The sequence below is a fragment of the Pelmatolapia mariae genome, linkage group LG23 (genome assembly GCF_036321145.2).
Source record: "Pelmatolapia mariae isolate MD_Pm_ZW linkage group LG23, Pm_UMD_F_2, whole genome shotgun sequence".
In the NCBI taxonomy this organism is placed as follows: domain Eukaryota; kingdom Metazoa; phylum Chordata; class Actinopteri; order Cichliformes; family Cichlidae; genus Pelmatolapia; species Pelmatolapia mariae.
The window spans coordinates 23,364,723-23,380,266 of record NC_086246.1 but is presented as its reverse complement, the minus strand read 5'-3'; the positions used below and the strand labels follow the sequence as shown (position 1 = coordinate 23,380,266).

The window sequence follows — 15,544 nt, the reverse complement described above, 5'->3', positions numbered from 1 at the left end:
TTTTTATCGTTAACTCAGTTTTCCTGGGTCTTTTCAGGTGTGTTATGAATAAATCTTATTTTTTCGGTACCGGTACTAGTTTTATCTTGTTGTATTTATCCGCGACACCTTAAAGGCCGGTCCGTGAAAATATTGTCGGGCATAAACCGGTCCGTGGCGCAAAGAAGGTTGGGGACCGCTGAACTAAAGTAATCGGCTCAGATGCCCACCAGTGTTCTGTAGACATCAACCAGGTAGAATAAGTTGAATAAGAATAAGTTTAAAAACCACTTGTTTTATCCATCTGAGATGCCAACATGATCGATTTACTGGTAGACAATTACAAGGTAATCAGGATAAACCAGTTAATTTTTCTCTACTCTGTTTTGTGACAGTGTTTTTCCTTTCCAGAAGAGAACTTCCACCCTTCTCTAAAACCCCACTTTCATTTTTCTTACAGGCCACGGCAAGTTAGGTTAATCAAAACCAACATGAGAGGAGGACAGACAGGTGATGAACAAGAATCAGAAAACGACTTCAGCTGCTGAGTCGTGTTAAATAACAGTTATTAATGTTGCTACAATCAGGCGGCCCTAAAACCACAAACACCGTGGAAACACTGCATTTGGTGACACATTTTAGAATATCGATTCACGACCTCCTAGTCTATTTTTGAATGCTGCTGCTTCAGTCATCTTGATCGAATGGTGGAAGTTGTTATACTTTATTCTTATCATAACCTGAAGCAGGTGGAGGATGGCTGCAGATCATCCACAGGATGAGAGCCTTCCTGGAGAGGAAGCTGATAAATATTTGCAGAAGGAAACCATGAAGGTTAAGAAAGCAGACTGTCTGCCTACTGTCAGTGTATACAGAGTAGACAAAATATTCAGGATATTACACTTTTTCTTGCAACTAGGGTTCCTTTTGTCAAAAATTAAGGTAAAGAAAGAAAGGATCCTAATTCCTATATAAAGTCCCTGCATTTTTCTTTCTGATCATAACCAGTGCCATTAGGTGCAGGTTTCTCACATATGCAGAGTTGTGAGAATTCTGAGAAAAAAAAACTTTTATTCAGGCGATCCGAAGAGCAGCCTTAATTGAGACAACACACAAAAAGGTGTGCAACATGGACACAGTATGAGTCCACAAAGAACAGATCCAAGCTGAGGTTTAGGCATAGGAGGTGATCGGGGAGAGTGGAAACACCAGGGTAACAGTGTACAAGTGAAACTAATCAAGACAACAACAAAAGAAACTAGAAAGCGAAAATTTCAGAAGAAATTTTAAGTGTGCCTATGCCGCTGGTAAACAGTGTAGTTTGCCATTCATACAGCTACAGAGAGCAAAACTCAGCAGAGCAGCCATTCTCCACCATGAACTATGGTAAAAACAAACACCGCTCGCACCTCACAGATGACAGCTTACAATTTTGGGTAAAGATGAAGTGACTTTGTACAGCCCCGATTTGCAGACGCTGTGCACGTAGTTTCATGAGCAGAAGTCCCATTGTACCACGGCAGACCCGACAATGTTTGCATGAACACGCTTTGAAGCATTACGTTATGGACCACTTTTCACACATGGTTGGTGTACCCACACAGCCGGCTGTAGCTTTTCAACTCACAGCCTGACACACACCCAAAAAACAGCCGAGAGAGCACAGACTACGCCAGAGAGGCGTGATTGCAGATGCCGCTCAGGTGGGTCCACCTCCCCTGCAGCGGCACTGCAGACCACGCCCCGCCACACACATCAATCACGTAAAATAAATATTTATGCACTTTTGCATTCACTTTTTGTTTTTTGTTATTTTTACACAGTGTTCTGAATGATTAACAATGGTCTACAGCCAATCTTGTGTATTATTATACAAACTTTGGTTGTAAGATGCCCTACCTGGCCCCCTGGCAAAAGCTTTGCTAGATCCGCCCCTGCACAGTTACCAGCTGTCAGCTAAATAAAAAAGGAGCTTGGTGTTTATTTCTCTCAGAAACAGTTCATAACTTCCCTTCAACTCATTCATGTCACCTAAAAAAAAGGTAAACCTGTTTCTCCATCACCAGTTCAGCTCTGATGATTCGGTAAGGTCATCTCCTGGTTTCCACCAAACTAATTTCAGGCGGAAACTGAAGAATAATAATAATAATAATAATAAATCCGACGAATAGTAATATGTGTGCCTCTTGGCATAGGCACACATAATAAAACTAATAACAAGACACCAGCAACAGAGGGCTAATAAAATAAAACTGGAAGTAACAAAATGAGGAATCACATGACCGAAATGACAAGATGCACGAATACACTAGAGAGGCTAGAAGAAACTAAAGCACATGTAACGCATATCTTTAATAGTCTATCAAAACTAAGAGAACTAAACTACCCAAGCAATTCATCCATCCACTCTATTCCAATTATGCTCATCAAGGTCGCAGTGGGAATAGAATCTATCCCAGCTACCAACGGCCGTAAGGCAAGGTTCACCCTGGACAGGACGCCAGTTGGTCCCAGAGAGGCAAGACAACCACTCATACTCATGTTCACATCTACGGGTAATTTAGAATCAACAATTAACCAAACCCCACTAATTGCATGTCTTTAGACTGTGAGAGGAAGCCAGAGCACCAGAGACACAGGGAGAACATGCAAACTCCACGCTAAGACACCCAAGCCAGATCGTGGAGTCAAACCCAGGACCTTCTAGCTGTGAGGCAATAGTGTTAACCACCACGCACCATTCTTCCCAACTAAAATCCAAGAACAACAGCCAGATAAAAGACCACATAATAATGATTAAACTGCCACCAAATAACCACAAAACTCACAGACTATGGCATGGAGTCAGGTGTGGATGTGCTTTTAGGTCTAGATTAACATTTCACATTGTACACCCCCCCTCCACAAATGCTTTAAGACATTGACAAATACTCTGGCATCAGCAATATTGTGTTTCTAAAGTGCTTTTCCTCAACTGGTCATGCTGTGGTTTCCACTAAAACCCTTGTGAATTAAAAGACTTGCAGCCTGTGTTAGCAGCTGGCCCGCCCCCTCTGATTGTTTCAAGCACTGGAAATGAAACAGTGGTTCCTCCTCATGACGCTTTCAGGACAGATTGTAATGCACTAAAAGAAAAATGATGAGAGTCACCACTCATAAAACCCAGTGATGTTTCACCGTAAAATGCCTTTGTAGCCAGCAAATTGATAGCAATGAGCGAGCCAGCGCACAGAGCTATGATTAATGACCTCTCAGTCATAAACAAGCAGCTTCTGTGTGAGAGGTGGCGTAACCTGCGATTGTGCACTGGAGACATTAGCTTCAGGCAGAGTTCTTCAACTTGCAAAAGCTGTGATGTTATAACAGAAAGCACCTGGAAACACAGGGAACTTACACACTTTTTTCCACCAAAGTTCAAAGATGAATGTTTTATAATCAGCCAACTTCAAGGCTGACAGGAACAATTCCTGCTCACAGCTGTGCAACTAAAGACCTTGGACTTATTGATAAGTCTGCAGTAACATGTAAACAAGAGGATATAGCAGGCCGATAGCAGCATTCATGCAGGAATCTGGACCTGAAAAGAGGGGAAAATGTTGTTCAGCACACAGACTTTCTTAGTTTATGCTTTCCTCGAGCAAATATTAGTAAGACCCAGAAAGGCTGGGGAACAGATATTGAATTTAATAATATAATGTAGGCTGTGATAAACTCTGTCCCTCCCATGACCCTAAGTTGGATCAGTCTATAACATGATTTTGTATTCTGAAATATAACCAGTAACTATGCCTACATAATAAATACAGCCCAGTAAAGGAGCCATTGTTTCCTCTGGTGGTAATAAGCTTAAAAAAATTATAACAACTTGTCTTATCCTGGTGTTTTCTTGGCCTGAATTTGGTCAGCCCCAGCAGAGAATAAGGGGTTGTAGCTGCAGGCTGAATAAACTCCAGCAGATCAGCTTCATAAAACAAACTCCTGACACTCCTTGTTCTCCACATCGCCTCAAGGAAATTTCTCCACCCACGTTTATCTGTGATTACACCTTTTGTCCTTTTGTGTGTTTCAGTTTCAGCTCTGCTACATCATCGAGAAGATTAGACCTGCACACTGTAACTACTGAAACTTCAAAGCTCTTTTTAAAAAAGGCACTAACGGGTGTTTTCTACCTGCTGTCAGTTATGTAAATGTCACACAGCTGAGGTGAGAGCTCAGGCTGAGGGACGAGAGGATGTTTTGGTTTCCGTCCTCCATCTTTCTATGAAGCCTATCAGCTGTGCCATCTGGAGCGGCTGGTCAGAAGCGCTCCGTGTTACTGGGGAATGCTTTGTTTTCCCAGCTGCAGTACTGGTGCTTTGAGGTGGTGATGATGGTCCCGGCACACTCAGCCATGGCTCGGTGCTCTCACCTGCTCTGCTCTTTAAGATCTAATCAGCAGACATCCACAAATAGTATGTGAATGTATGGAGGTCCTGGCTTTGGATTGTGTCCCAGTGTTTGGGACTTGAACATGGCACAAGATTTGCTTCTTTGTGCTGCACCACCTGCTGTGTGAACATCTACAGTTTGTTTGCGCACAAACCAAACCCTGACCTAAGCTTCCCATCACCCCAAAGCTGTAGCAGCTTCTAAGAAACAAATGTGCAACTCTTCTTTATATCTTGCTAGGAAAACGTGAAATACATATAAGACATATAAGACAAAAATAGAGTTTGTACAATTCAAACAAGCTTGACGGTCAATATTTGGCAGCTTTCTTGTCATTTCGTTAAGTAGTCTTCAGGAATAGTTCTCCGGCCTTCTTGAAGGACATTCAAAGCCCTTCTTGGGATGTTTCTGCCTTGTTGAGGCCAATCCATCAAATCAAAGTGTTTGGGGTCATTGTCATGCTGGAAAATTAAGCTGTCGATGCTTTCCAGGTGGTCCACGGTTTTTGATGACAGTTCCTTTTTCATTTCTGATGAGGCTTCAGTGAACAGTAGATGGATCAACTGAAGGTCCAGATGCATCTCTCAGGTTCTGTGTCAGGTCTTTTCTGGACTTTTCTCTGTTTCTTAAGGACATGACTGGCACTTCTCTTGTTCCTTCAATTTTTTTAAGGACAAACTGCACACCATGCTGAGATATGCCAAGGTTTTAGCTGAGAGCTCTTTATTAATCACCTTGTTGGTGCAAACTAGAGCTGGGCGATATGACCCAAAATTCATACCTCGATATTTTTTAGCTGGATGGCGATATAAGATATATATCTCGATATTTTTTTCAAAGCCATAAAGTAAGAACAAAAAGAGAGTTCTTAGTCAAAGCTGTGTCCCAGATGTCACACAGGCACTTTTATTAACATAGAGCATAGATGTACATGAAAAAATTACTCAAAAATAAATTATGAGCATTTATTAAATAATAATGCTCCATAAATAAAATAAAACAATGTTGTTTTGGTGCATAACAAAAAGCTCACAATTGTGAAGTCAAAATGTAAACTAAAAGACACTGAGCATAATAACAAAGAGACAGATTTCACAGCTGCTCTGTTCCCAAGTTCTATTGCGTGACTGACAGCCTCGAGTTTGAAATCCTCTTTGTAACCACGTCTCTTAACAGGTGCCATTTATGGTCCTTATACACAGTACGGTAATATTACGTTGAAGCACAGTACGTATTATTCCGCGAGGCTCCTCGGTAACCGTAATGCTCCGACAATCCATCAAGCGGTGCAGCTCCATAGCTTACCAAAGTCGTACTAAAACATTTTTTGACAGATTGCGGAGCGCTGTGTACCACATAAAATCGGTTCGCGGCCATCAAGCACAACCAGAATTCATACATAAGGCGCGCTGTCAACTTTTGTGAAAATGAAAGGATTTTAGGCTGTGCAGCCCCTCTGGGCTGCATGGCGTTAGCGTGGTTAGCTCGTTAGCGTGGTTAGCTCGTTAACACGTCGACGCCGTCCAGCCCCACGCACGGGGCGATGCGCAGTAACTCGTTAACGGAGATTTGCCGTGTCCATCTTGTCGCTGCCTGCAGGTGAAGCGATGGGGGAGGAGGGGAAGTTGTGTTCAGTGAAGGAGAGAGGCGAGGCAGAGTAACGTTGCGTAAAGACAAAAGTGGACGAAAGAGAGGCAAACTTGTGGCTCCACAACTATAATTATAACGTAACATAGACTATATCGATATAAAGGATATTGTCAGATCTTATATCTTGTATAAAAATATATCGATATTTTTTAAAAACTCGATATATCGCCCAGCTCTAGTGCAAACATATCATTTTCTACTGGGCAAGATCAGTCAAGATCATGGGCTGAATAAAAAAGATGGGCGTAGCTCTCAACAAGCTACATCCAACTTTTGGTTGGTGTTGAAATTTGCCACATGACTAAGATAAGCCAAGCTAAGCAACTAGTCAAGACATTGTAGATAAAGACAAGTCAAGATAATTCAACATAGGTTTGGATGAGATAAGTCACGACATGTGAATCAAAGTTAAGATGAAATCTTAATGACACCCATGACAGAAACATGCAGCTCATACGGTATGATCATTGTGTAAAAAAATTAATTCCCAAATTTTTCAAAAGCACCACAGATGAGGGTCCGTTAGATACGAATGATTCAAATGTCATGACAGATTATATCTGAAACAGATGAGTCAAAGAGTGAGTCTTTATCAGGACTTGACTGCAGCATTCAGTCATTAGTGGTGAGATGTGTGTTTATAAATCACATTTAGAGACACCACACTGACTTACAGTAACCACGACTGTTGTTTTCACATAAACAAATGTCTGACTCAAATCTAAATCTGACTGATAAGAGTCAAACAATGATTTAATCTTGATTTATGTTATGTCTTCACTGCCGTACAGGAAGAAATTCTGCGTCGCTAATTATTTTCTATATCAGTAAACAAGATTCAACGCCAGAAAATTGTGAAAAACGTTGTTATAATGAGTGTTTGCTTGTAAACTCTTACATGAGCTTAAACCTGCCCTGCAGCTATAACATTTAAATGTGTGGAATTCCCACAGTCAGACAATAATGTTCAACCTGTGCTTGCATTTCACGGGCTCGAGGCATCAACAAGAAATTTCCCATGAAGTGCAACACAGACAGTATGATGGTAGAAATGGGCCTTGGGTTCAGACAGGCTGGTCTAGTGGTACATTTAGAAAATAGAAAAAAAAAAACCATCTAATTATCCCATAAGCTCCCCTGTATTACCCCTGCTTTAGACCCTAAGGCACCTGACAGCTATGTTTACAGCCATTCATTTAGTGCAGCACGGTACATGGGTTTTATTATCCCCTTTTCTTGTATGTAGGATCGTATATGATGGAAAAGACGCAATTTGGCCACCCAGGGGACCCGACTGCTTATATATTATATAAACACAGCTACAGTAAATTTTGAGGTGCTAAATTCAGAGAAAGACAACCAAGAGGGTGTAAATTCTGGAGAATTTACCTTCATATTGATACAGATAGTAAAGTATAACTCTATGATCCTCATTCTTTGAGTTCCCTTATTTGGTAAACTCGCTTTTCTGCAACCTGCTTTCCCAGAAATCCTGTGAAACCTGCTGCATTTCTATCACATTACCTTTGCTTTTGCATTTCAGCCACTAACCTAAAAGTTAGTATTGCCAACATACCCTTGACAAAGAGCCGGTGGGATTTTATATAGTGTTTGTTAGAATTAGAGTTGTGTAATTGTAAGGAAGCTGTAGATGAACTACACAACAGTGTTATGATGATAATGTCACCTGTATTAAGTTCCTGTGATCAGCATGACAGCAATGCTGGTTCAATTGTCCCCAACAATCTCTCAGTCCCGTTTAACCACTTGTTGGCAAACACCGTCTTGGGCACAAGCAAAAGCATTAAAAATTCCAAAGTGTAACGTGAATATATCTAAAGCGTACCTCATGTACACTGCCAAAAATCAAATCAACATAGCCTATTGAACTGTTGCTGTAAAAATGCCAACTAGTTTCTGGATTTTAGGATTAGTTACGTTGGTATGATCAAAAAATGCAACTGTGTATTAGTTACGTTGATGGTTAAAATTTCTCAGATTTTAAAAAAACCCCGTATCTTATAAAACATTGTTCTGGGTTTGTTACCCTGTTATAATACATCCCACCTTTGAGTCATTTCTCACTAATAATAATAATGTATACTTTATTGATCCCTGTGGGGAAATTACTCTCTCTGCATTTGACCCATTCACTCAGTGAAGCAGTGGGCAGCCACTAAGCAGGCGCACCGGGGAGCAGTGTGTAGGGATGGTACCTTGCTCAGGGGTACCTCAGGGTAGCCGTTCAGTGGATTCGAACCCCCAACCTTCCGATCATGGGGCGCCAACTCTACCTACTGAGATATCCCTGCCCCAAAAGCTTGAAATGGCCCGTACGGGGATCGAACCCGTGACCTTGGCGATATTAGCACCACACTCTAACCAACTGAGCTAACTGGCCACTAACAGACAAAAGAAGAAGAAAAAAGCATGTTCAAATATTAAAAGTTCACTGAAGAGCCCTGTCTTTTTTTGCCAAAGTAGGGAAAACTTATTATAGTGAAATCCTCATCGTTATTAAGAATTGTGGGTTTATTTTATTGAATTTAATGAATTTTGGACACATTTTTAATAATTTTCTTTTTTATTTATTATAAATCTAAGAAATTATAGTTGTATCCCTGAACTACACGCTCAGTTCAAAGGCCTGGATTCTTCCATGAAGGTAGCTGAAGCATTTCTGCATATGCTTTGTCTCTACATGATTGTGCGGGCATGCCTGATTATCAGCATAATGTTTTGTGTGTGTCTGTGTGTGTGTGTGTGTGTGTGTGTGTGTGTCTGTGTGTGTGTGTGTGTGTGTGTCTGTGTGTGTGTAGCCTGCAGAGGAGGGAAACCACAGCCAGGTAAAATTAGACGAGTTGAAGTGTGTCTGGGAGGGAACGATGAGCCCTGAAGAGGGGAAAATCTGAACAAACTGCATATCACCAGCCTCAACACAGACACACACACACACACACACACACACACACACACACACACACACACACACCTGCAATAGCCTTAGCCCTTGAACCTACTTGTAATCTTTCCTTCAATATTCGTCTTAAAGAGGAGCTTAGCTGTAAAGTGTAATATTTGCATAAAACACCAGCACACACACACACACACACAGACATGGCTATGGGTATGAGTGAGTCAGAGTCTCAAACTGAAGCCACTGTCAATGTGTGTTTTCACAGAAAGTCATTCAAACAAGTAAAGAAAGACAAAAAACCACAGCGAGGATTAAAACGACTACAAGGAGGTGCAAAATAAGAAAGCAAAGGTCCAACATGTTCTTGGAGATGCAAAACAAGCACAAGGAGAAGATTAAGATAATGATTAAGTGATTCAACATGAAGCTGTGGACCTGGGTAACTTAGGAGAGGAAGACGTTATGATTATGGTTGGAGGACACCGCTCAGCTGCACCTGGTTGTTACTTCATTAGCTGCGTTTCTTTAAAAAAAGTAAACCTTTAAACACCTAAACGCTATCTTTTTCTGATCAAAAGCTATTACAGTAATCTACTAGATTATTAATCTTTATTCATCTTTTATTGGCCGTTGGTGCGACTCCTCAACTCGGATGATAGGCAACAGGTTGCACACTACTGTGTGAGATCCTGTTGTGAAGTCAAGCTGAACATTGGACATCACCAGGTTTACGGTTTGAAGGAAGGGGTGGATCAGAAAATCAAGGGCTTGTCAGCCATAAGTCCCATTCTAAATCTACAACACAACTAAGGATGTAACTGGAAGCATCTCTTAGTCCTACGCTGTAACCTTCCACATTTCCTCAGGTGTACCTCTCGAGAAATGTAAGTACACGTCGGGTCAACGGAGAACACAACAATTGGCATGGAAGGTCAGAGCGTGGGGTTTAGATTTAAGCGTTAAAAAGCCAGGCCATAGTTTTACTGCCAAAGTCTAAATCAAGCTTAAAGCACAACCCTCATTATTATCTATTTTTTACTTTAAATAATTTATAATGTCATAAAGATTAGGCTTGTATTGAATAAGACTCAAAACTAGAGCCTGAGGCCGTGAACTCATCAGAAAATTGACTGTTGAGGTCTTCATTAAGTGAACCATAAGGCGATTTTCCCCACAGACTTCTAAACAATCAGACCTCTTTCTGAAACGAGACTGTTGGCCATTAGAGATAATGCCAGTTTAAGGTACTTCGGTACTGGTTTCACTTTTCAGATCCATTATTTTAATAGAGTCTATAATCTAAAACAAGGTGTTTTAGCTCCACTTCCTTTAAGCCATCTTTGTTCTGATTGGATGTCCCGTACAAACAGAAGGTCTGAACAACAGGTGGGTGGGGTTTCTGTGCTCACAGCCATCGTTGTATGGTTGAGCTGAACACATCAGGAATGTCAGTGAGAGCCAAAAGAGGTAAAAGCTTTTGAAGAAACATACTCTGGCTCAGCTATGGCCACGTTTAGAGCATCACCATTGGAGAAGCATGTATGTGACAGAAAATAATAATGGGACCATTCTGAAAATGAGTCAGCGCTGACATTTATCGTCAGACAGTATAAAAGTTATGGCTGGCCGACGTCCGGCCGTCACATATTTTCTAAAGCCTGGAAACAGAGTCTAGAGGTCCGTAACTGACCACTTTAACTTCAGGTCAACCTTTCTGAATGCACAACAGCTACACTATCAACCACAGCAGAATAAAGCGTCCCTTATCTCAGAGCTGTGAGGGGCCTTTTTATTTGTCTGTGCCCCGGGGCCCAGCGTCTCATAGACGCTCATGTGCAAAATGGTGCCAAGGAAGCCAATATAATAAATGCAAAGTCCTGGAATGGAGGAAAGCACCAAAAATTCTTATTTCAGAACAGGCCAGTGCACAATCTGTAGAAATCGCATCCCTCTTACAGACAGGACAGTAGTGCATGCCTCTGACAGCGGAGGAGATGATGAGCTATTCATTATTCCCAATAAACAAGCCCAGACATTCACACCGACCACGATCTCATTCCAGCCTGGAAAAAAAACACAACTCCAAGCTTTCAGGTCACGTGACTGAACTCATTGCTCAGAAATAGTTCATGAAGTCAGAATTAACAGTTGAAGTTACAAAACTGGACGTTTTTGAATTAACAATTATTAGAAACTCCGAGCTTTTGCACCATTTTCAGGTTTTTAAGTTTAACAGTATTTTTGCAGCACGTTTTGCTTCTGCAAAGCTCAAAAGAGTATTTAAACACACGTATGAGAAAATAAAATAAATGCATCAATTTACCAGTTTGCTGAGACTGCGTCTGTGCGGCCACCAGCAGCGCGAGGATGCAGGTCCAGCACCTGTCGCGTGCACGCATCCCTGCGGTGATTATCACTTTGTGAGTCTGACACAGAAAGCAAATAAAATCCCTTCAGACGCTTCGAGGAGGTCGTGTGGTTGCTCTCATCTCCAGCAGCTGGTGGAGGAAAAATAAACACCACCGCGAGACAAGCTTCACCCACCGCCTGTCTACCTGAGGAGGACGAGCGCACCTTTACAGCACAGCACTAAGCAAACTGCTTTCAAGCCGGGGAGGAGAATCACAGCACAACTTCCAGCGTGGGCTTTTCAAAGTAAAGGCCTGGATGAGAACCACTTCCGCCAAAGAGTATGAACAAAAGAGAAAAAAGGACTGCGTATTTAGGAAGATTTATTTATTTATTTGAATCTTTTAAAAAATGTTAATACAAACTCTTCCCGCCATTTCATATGATGGTATTAGAAAAGGCAAACCTGTTCCGTTGTATTCCACTACACTAACTTTTAGTTACTTTTAAAATAGAAAACAGAAAAATGTGATTTATCATCATCATTTTCTTCATTCTGGCATCTTCAGCTTGGTCTCCTGTCTTTTTGTCATTGCCACCATCTTCAAACCGTACACCATAGCAGGCCTCACTACTATCTTGTAAACTTTCCCTGCACTCATGGTTCTATCCTCTGTCACAAATCACCTCTGACACTGACACACAATCTGGCAACTGCTCAAATGGGCTGGGGTTGCCATTGACCGAAAGGGTTTAAAGCATTTTATAGGAGATAAAATTCTGAAACAATTACTGAGTAAATTAACAATCTGTTGATAACTTTTTAACATGTATTGCAGTAATACTGAAATATAATGACTGTTTTGTTCCCTGTAATATGTAATATTTGTAATACTGTAATATTTTTGTGACTAATCACTAATACATTTCTGTTTTCTAATGAACAGTGCTTATTTTGCCTGCCATCAAGTTATTTTGTCCTGAGTGAACGCCCTTTAGAACTCATCTATTTCAGACTTACAGTTTAATACTATACAATATAGAAAACCTCAAACTGGATAGTGTTAAATAAAGTTAGTTTCTTTTAAACCCGAAGCTTTGAAAATCTTTCCTTTTTACAGTGGGACAGAAATTAACATGACAAAGACTCTTTTCAAATTTGTTTGGGCAAATAGAAAATATTTTAAAGATGTAAATAGAAAAAATGTTGCTGTTGAAGTACCTATTAAATTTTCTAAGCTACTTGTGTAATGGTCTCCTGAAGTTCAGCCTTTGCCACTGATGAGCCTTTGCAACATCAGCCCAATGCCCACTTTAGAACCAATAATGGGTCGTCTCAACCAGAGCCTAACACTCACTTCATATCAAATGACGGCAGACCTCCATGTAATATGACTGATGAAATAGCTGCACTGAGATTCCACCTGCAGGAGTCTCATCACATGCAGAAAACCAATCTTTACAAAATGGTAGCTGCAAACCACAAAGCTGCCAAACTAAAACAGAGAATGATTGGCTTCACTTGCAGCTAAAGCGCTGCAGAGAAAACACAGAAAAAAAAACATTCTCGAGCTCCAAGAATAACTGAAACAGGCTCCGAGAAACAGACATGAGTCCAACCCAGAGGAGATCTTGACCCCTGAGGTAAATGAGGCTCCTGTTGAAGACAGCAACACAGCTGTCACAGCTGCAGAGCTGAGTGTGGACACTTCAACACAAACTACAGAAGCTCCACACACAGACTCTGCAGACAAGAAAACCACTAGAGAAGCTGAGTTGGAGGTTCAGTGTAAAAAACAGCAGAAAGCGATTGAACAACTCCACAAGCAGCTCCTCAAAGCTCAAAAACATCTACAAGAGGAAGCTGCAAAGCGCAAAGAACAAGAACAAAGAGCCCACTGTGAGTTCACCGAGCTCAGAGCCAAACTCTGCACCAGTGAGGCTCTTGTGAGAAAAATTATTTAAAGCACAAAACTTGAAAGAAGAGCTGGAAAAAACCAAAGCTTCCTACCTGGAAATCGTAGAGAAGCAAAACCAGGACAACACAACCATCAGAAACCAACTCGGGCAAACAGAAGTAGAAAAGATCTTACTTCAGGAGTCTTTGCAGTCTCTGCAAGAGACAAGAAAGAAACAAGAAAACGAGTCCAACGTTGCTAAACAAGATGATTCTCCAGCCCAAAACGAGACACTCCAGGAGAATCAGCGAAAAAAAGAGGAGGCCAGCGCTTCCAAACAGGAATATCCGGAGGCCCGAGATGAAAACACACCAGAAGAAAATCCCAAAAAGAAAAAGAAAAAGAAGCGCAACTGATTTTTTAGACTATTCACTTAGACTTCAACTTCGTCTCCTATAAAATCACGGTAATATAAAACTAAATGTTAACAGTTACGTCCAGTGCCTTAACATCCATTTAAAGGCATATTTGCTTTAATATTTAGTTGTATATAAACTTGTCATTGGTTCCACCCCCACCCCCAACCGGTCGCGGCAGATGGCAGATGGCCACCCCTCCCTAAGCCAGACACCTCTCCAATGCTGACTTTAGTCGATCTGCAGACTTGAAGCCTGAGGAGCACATTTTCAAATGAGTTTCTGAGGTTTGAACTCTCACAAATATCCCTTCAGGGTCCAAAAAAGCTCTTAAAAGAGCTCTCAACTGATTTTTCAGCAAATTTTAGAGAACATCTCCAAACATGGAGGCCCTGAAATTTAACACAGTAGACTTTTCTTAATATATTGCAGAGATTTTGGATGATGGAGAAATAAAAGACAAATCCAGATTAATACTCTCTGCTCTCCATGTGTTTCAGTCTCTGTTAAGACATGTTTGCCTGCAGTTTGGCACCTGTTTGTGCTAAAATCTGCATTCCATGATTAGAGTAAAGCTTTGCATGATGACAGATGCCCCTGAACTACACCCACAACCTATCTGCAAGGGGAAGAGGGGCTTTTGGAGCCTTTACTTAAGTACAACTCCAAATAAATTGGAACAAAACATCCCATTATGAAGAAAAATGACAGTAAAGAACTATTCTATTCTATTCTATTCTATTCTATTCTATTCTATACTTTTAAACCATTTTGCTATATCTGCAAAGGAATCTGGATCTTGGCATATGGTGAAAGATTCATCCAAAACATTTCCTTGCTTGTGGAGACACATTTCTTCCTCCGAAAGTCAGTCATGATGATATGTTTGCACCTTGGTGGGGACTTTCTCTGAATCTCTCTGAATTTTTACTCCTCACCCCTAAATCATTAAAAAATATACATTCTAAGATCCATCAAAGTACAAAAACTCAGCACTCGAGCAGCTCATATTTGCACTAAAAGTTGCAGTTTTTATTAGAAAGCTTGCAAGACTTACAGCAAGTTGTATTCAGAACGATCCCCACTGGAAAATGAGTGTCAGTGTAACATGGTGTGTCAGCACATGCCCTCAAACTCCTGAACCATGAACAGAAAAATCTGTCCGTGTTTGGTTCCCATGCTCCTCATTTCCCTGTTAGTCCTGTCCGCACATGTAAAGGTAGGTCCACTTTCCACTGTCGTTCAATCACCACTTGCTCTGCTCGAAAGGTGTTGTTTGGTGAGACCCTCCCTGTCCTTGCTTTCATGCTTCAAAATTTAAATTCCATCCATCTTCTCTCCAGCTCTGGGCTGTCAAAGCTCAGGAAGACTCGTCTTGAAGATAGCATTTACAGTAAGTAAACTAATGTGTCTGAACACATAAGTGTGTTCTCCCACCGACCTCCAAAGGAGAAGAATAATGAGCTCTGTGTCACTTTTTTAAAGAAGGCTCGTTGACCTTCAGCCATAGGTGACACAAACATCCTTCTCACTAATAAACTGCTCGGAGACGACCAGATTCAAACCTGGAAACTTTCCTTGCATATTCTTCTTCATGTTATCATCATTGCACCTTTTCACTCCTGCAGATTCTAGCTGCCCATGTTTTCATGCCACTGAGCTCATGAGTTTGGAGTCACTATCAGAGGCCATAAATCTGAAGACAGAGGAGATGACGTCTGTGTCAAAGCCAGGGCCTGATTCTTCTACCTCTGCAACCCAATGGACAGGTTAGTCACCAGCATCCCTCGGCTATTCAGTCCCAATCTTTCTAACCATATGTTTTTGTAACTATTCACTGTGTTTTCATTTTAAAACACCTATGTGGATAATAATTATTCTACATTTCTTCAGCTTTTAAGTGCAAA

At 41.1% G+C, this 15,544-nt stretch overlaps 1 protein-coding gene and 1 non-coding gene across 2 annotated transcripts in view; both read right to left on the bottom strand.

Moving 5' to 3' along the window:
* Positions 1 to 13,353, bottom strand: part of LOC134620122 (collagen alpha-1(XVIII) chain-like) — a 60,473-nt gene extending 47,120 nt beyond the window's left edge. Inside the window, exons 1-2 of the mRNA XM_063466086.1 lie at positions 13,335 to 13,353; positions 11,298 to 11,400 (exon numbers count right to left, since the gene is read on the bottom strand). Of these exons, the coding sequence (XP_063322156.1) occupies positions 11,298 to 11,373 (76 nt within the window). The 5' untranslated portion in view covers positions 11,374 to 11,400; positions 13,335 to 13,353. The remainder of the gene's footprint in view (positions 1 to 11,297; positions 11,401 to 13,334) is intronic.
* trnai-aau (transfer RNA isoleucine (anticodon AAU)) lies at positions 8,385 to 8,458 on the bottom strand. The gene has a single exon. It is a non-coding gene; the product is annotated as a tRNA-Ile (tRNA).
* Positions 13,354 to 15,544: the final 2,191 nt, after the last annotated feature.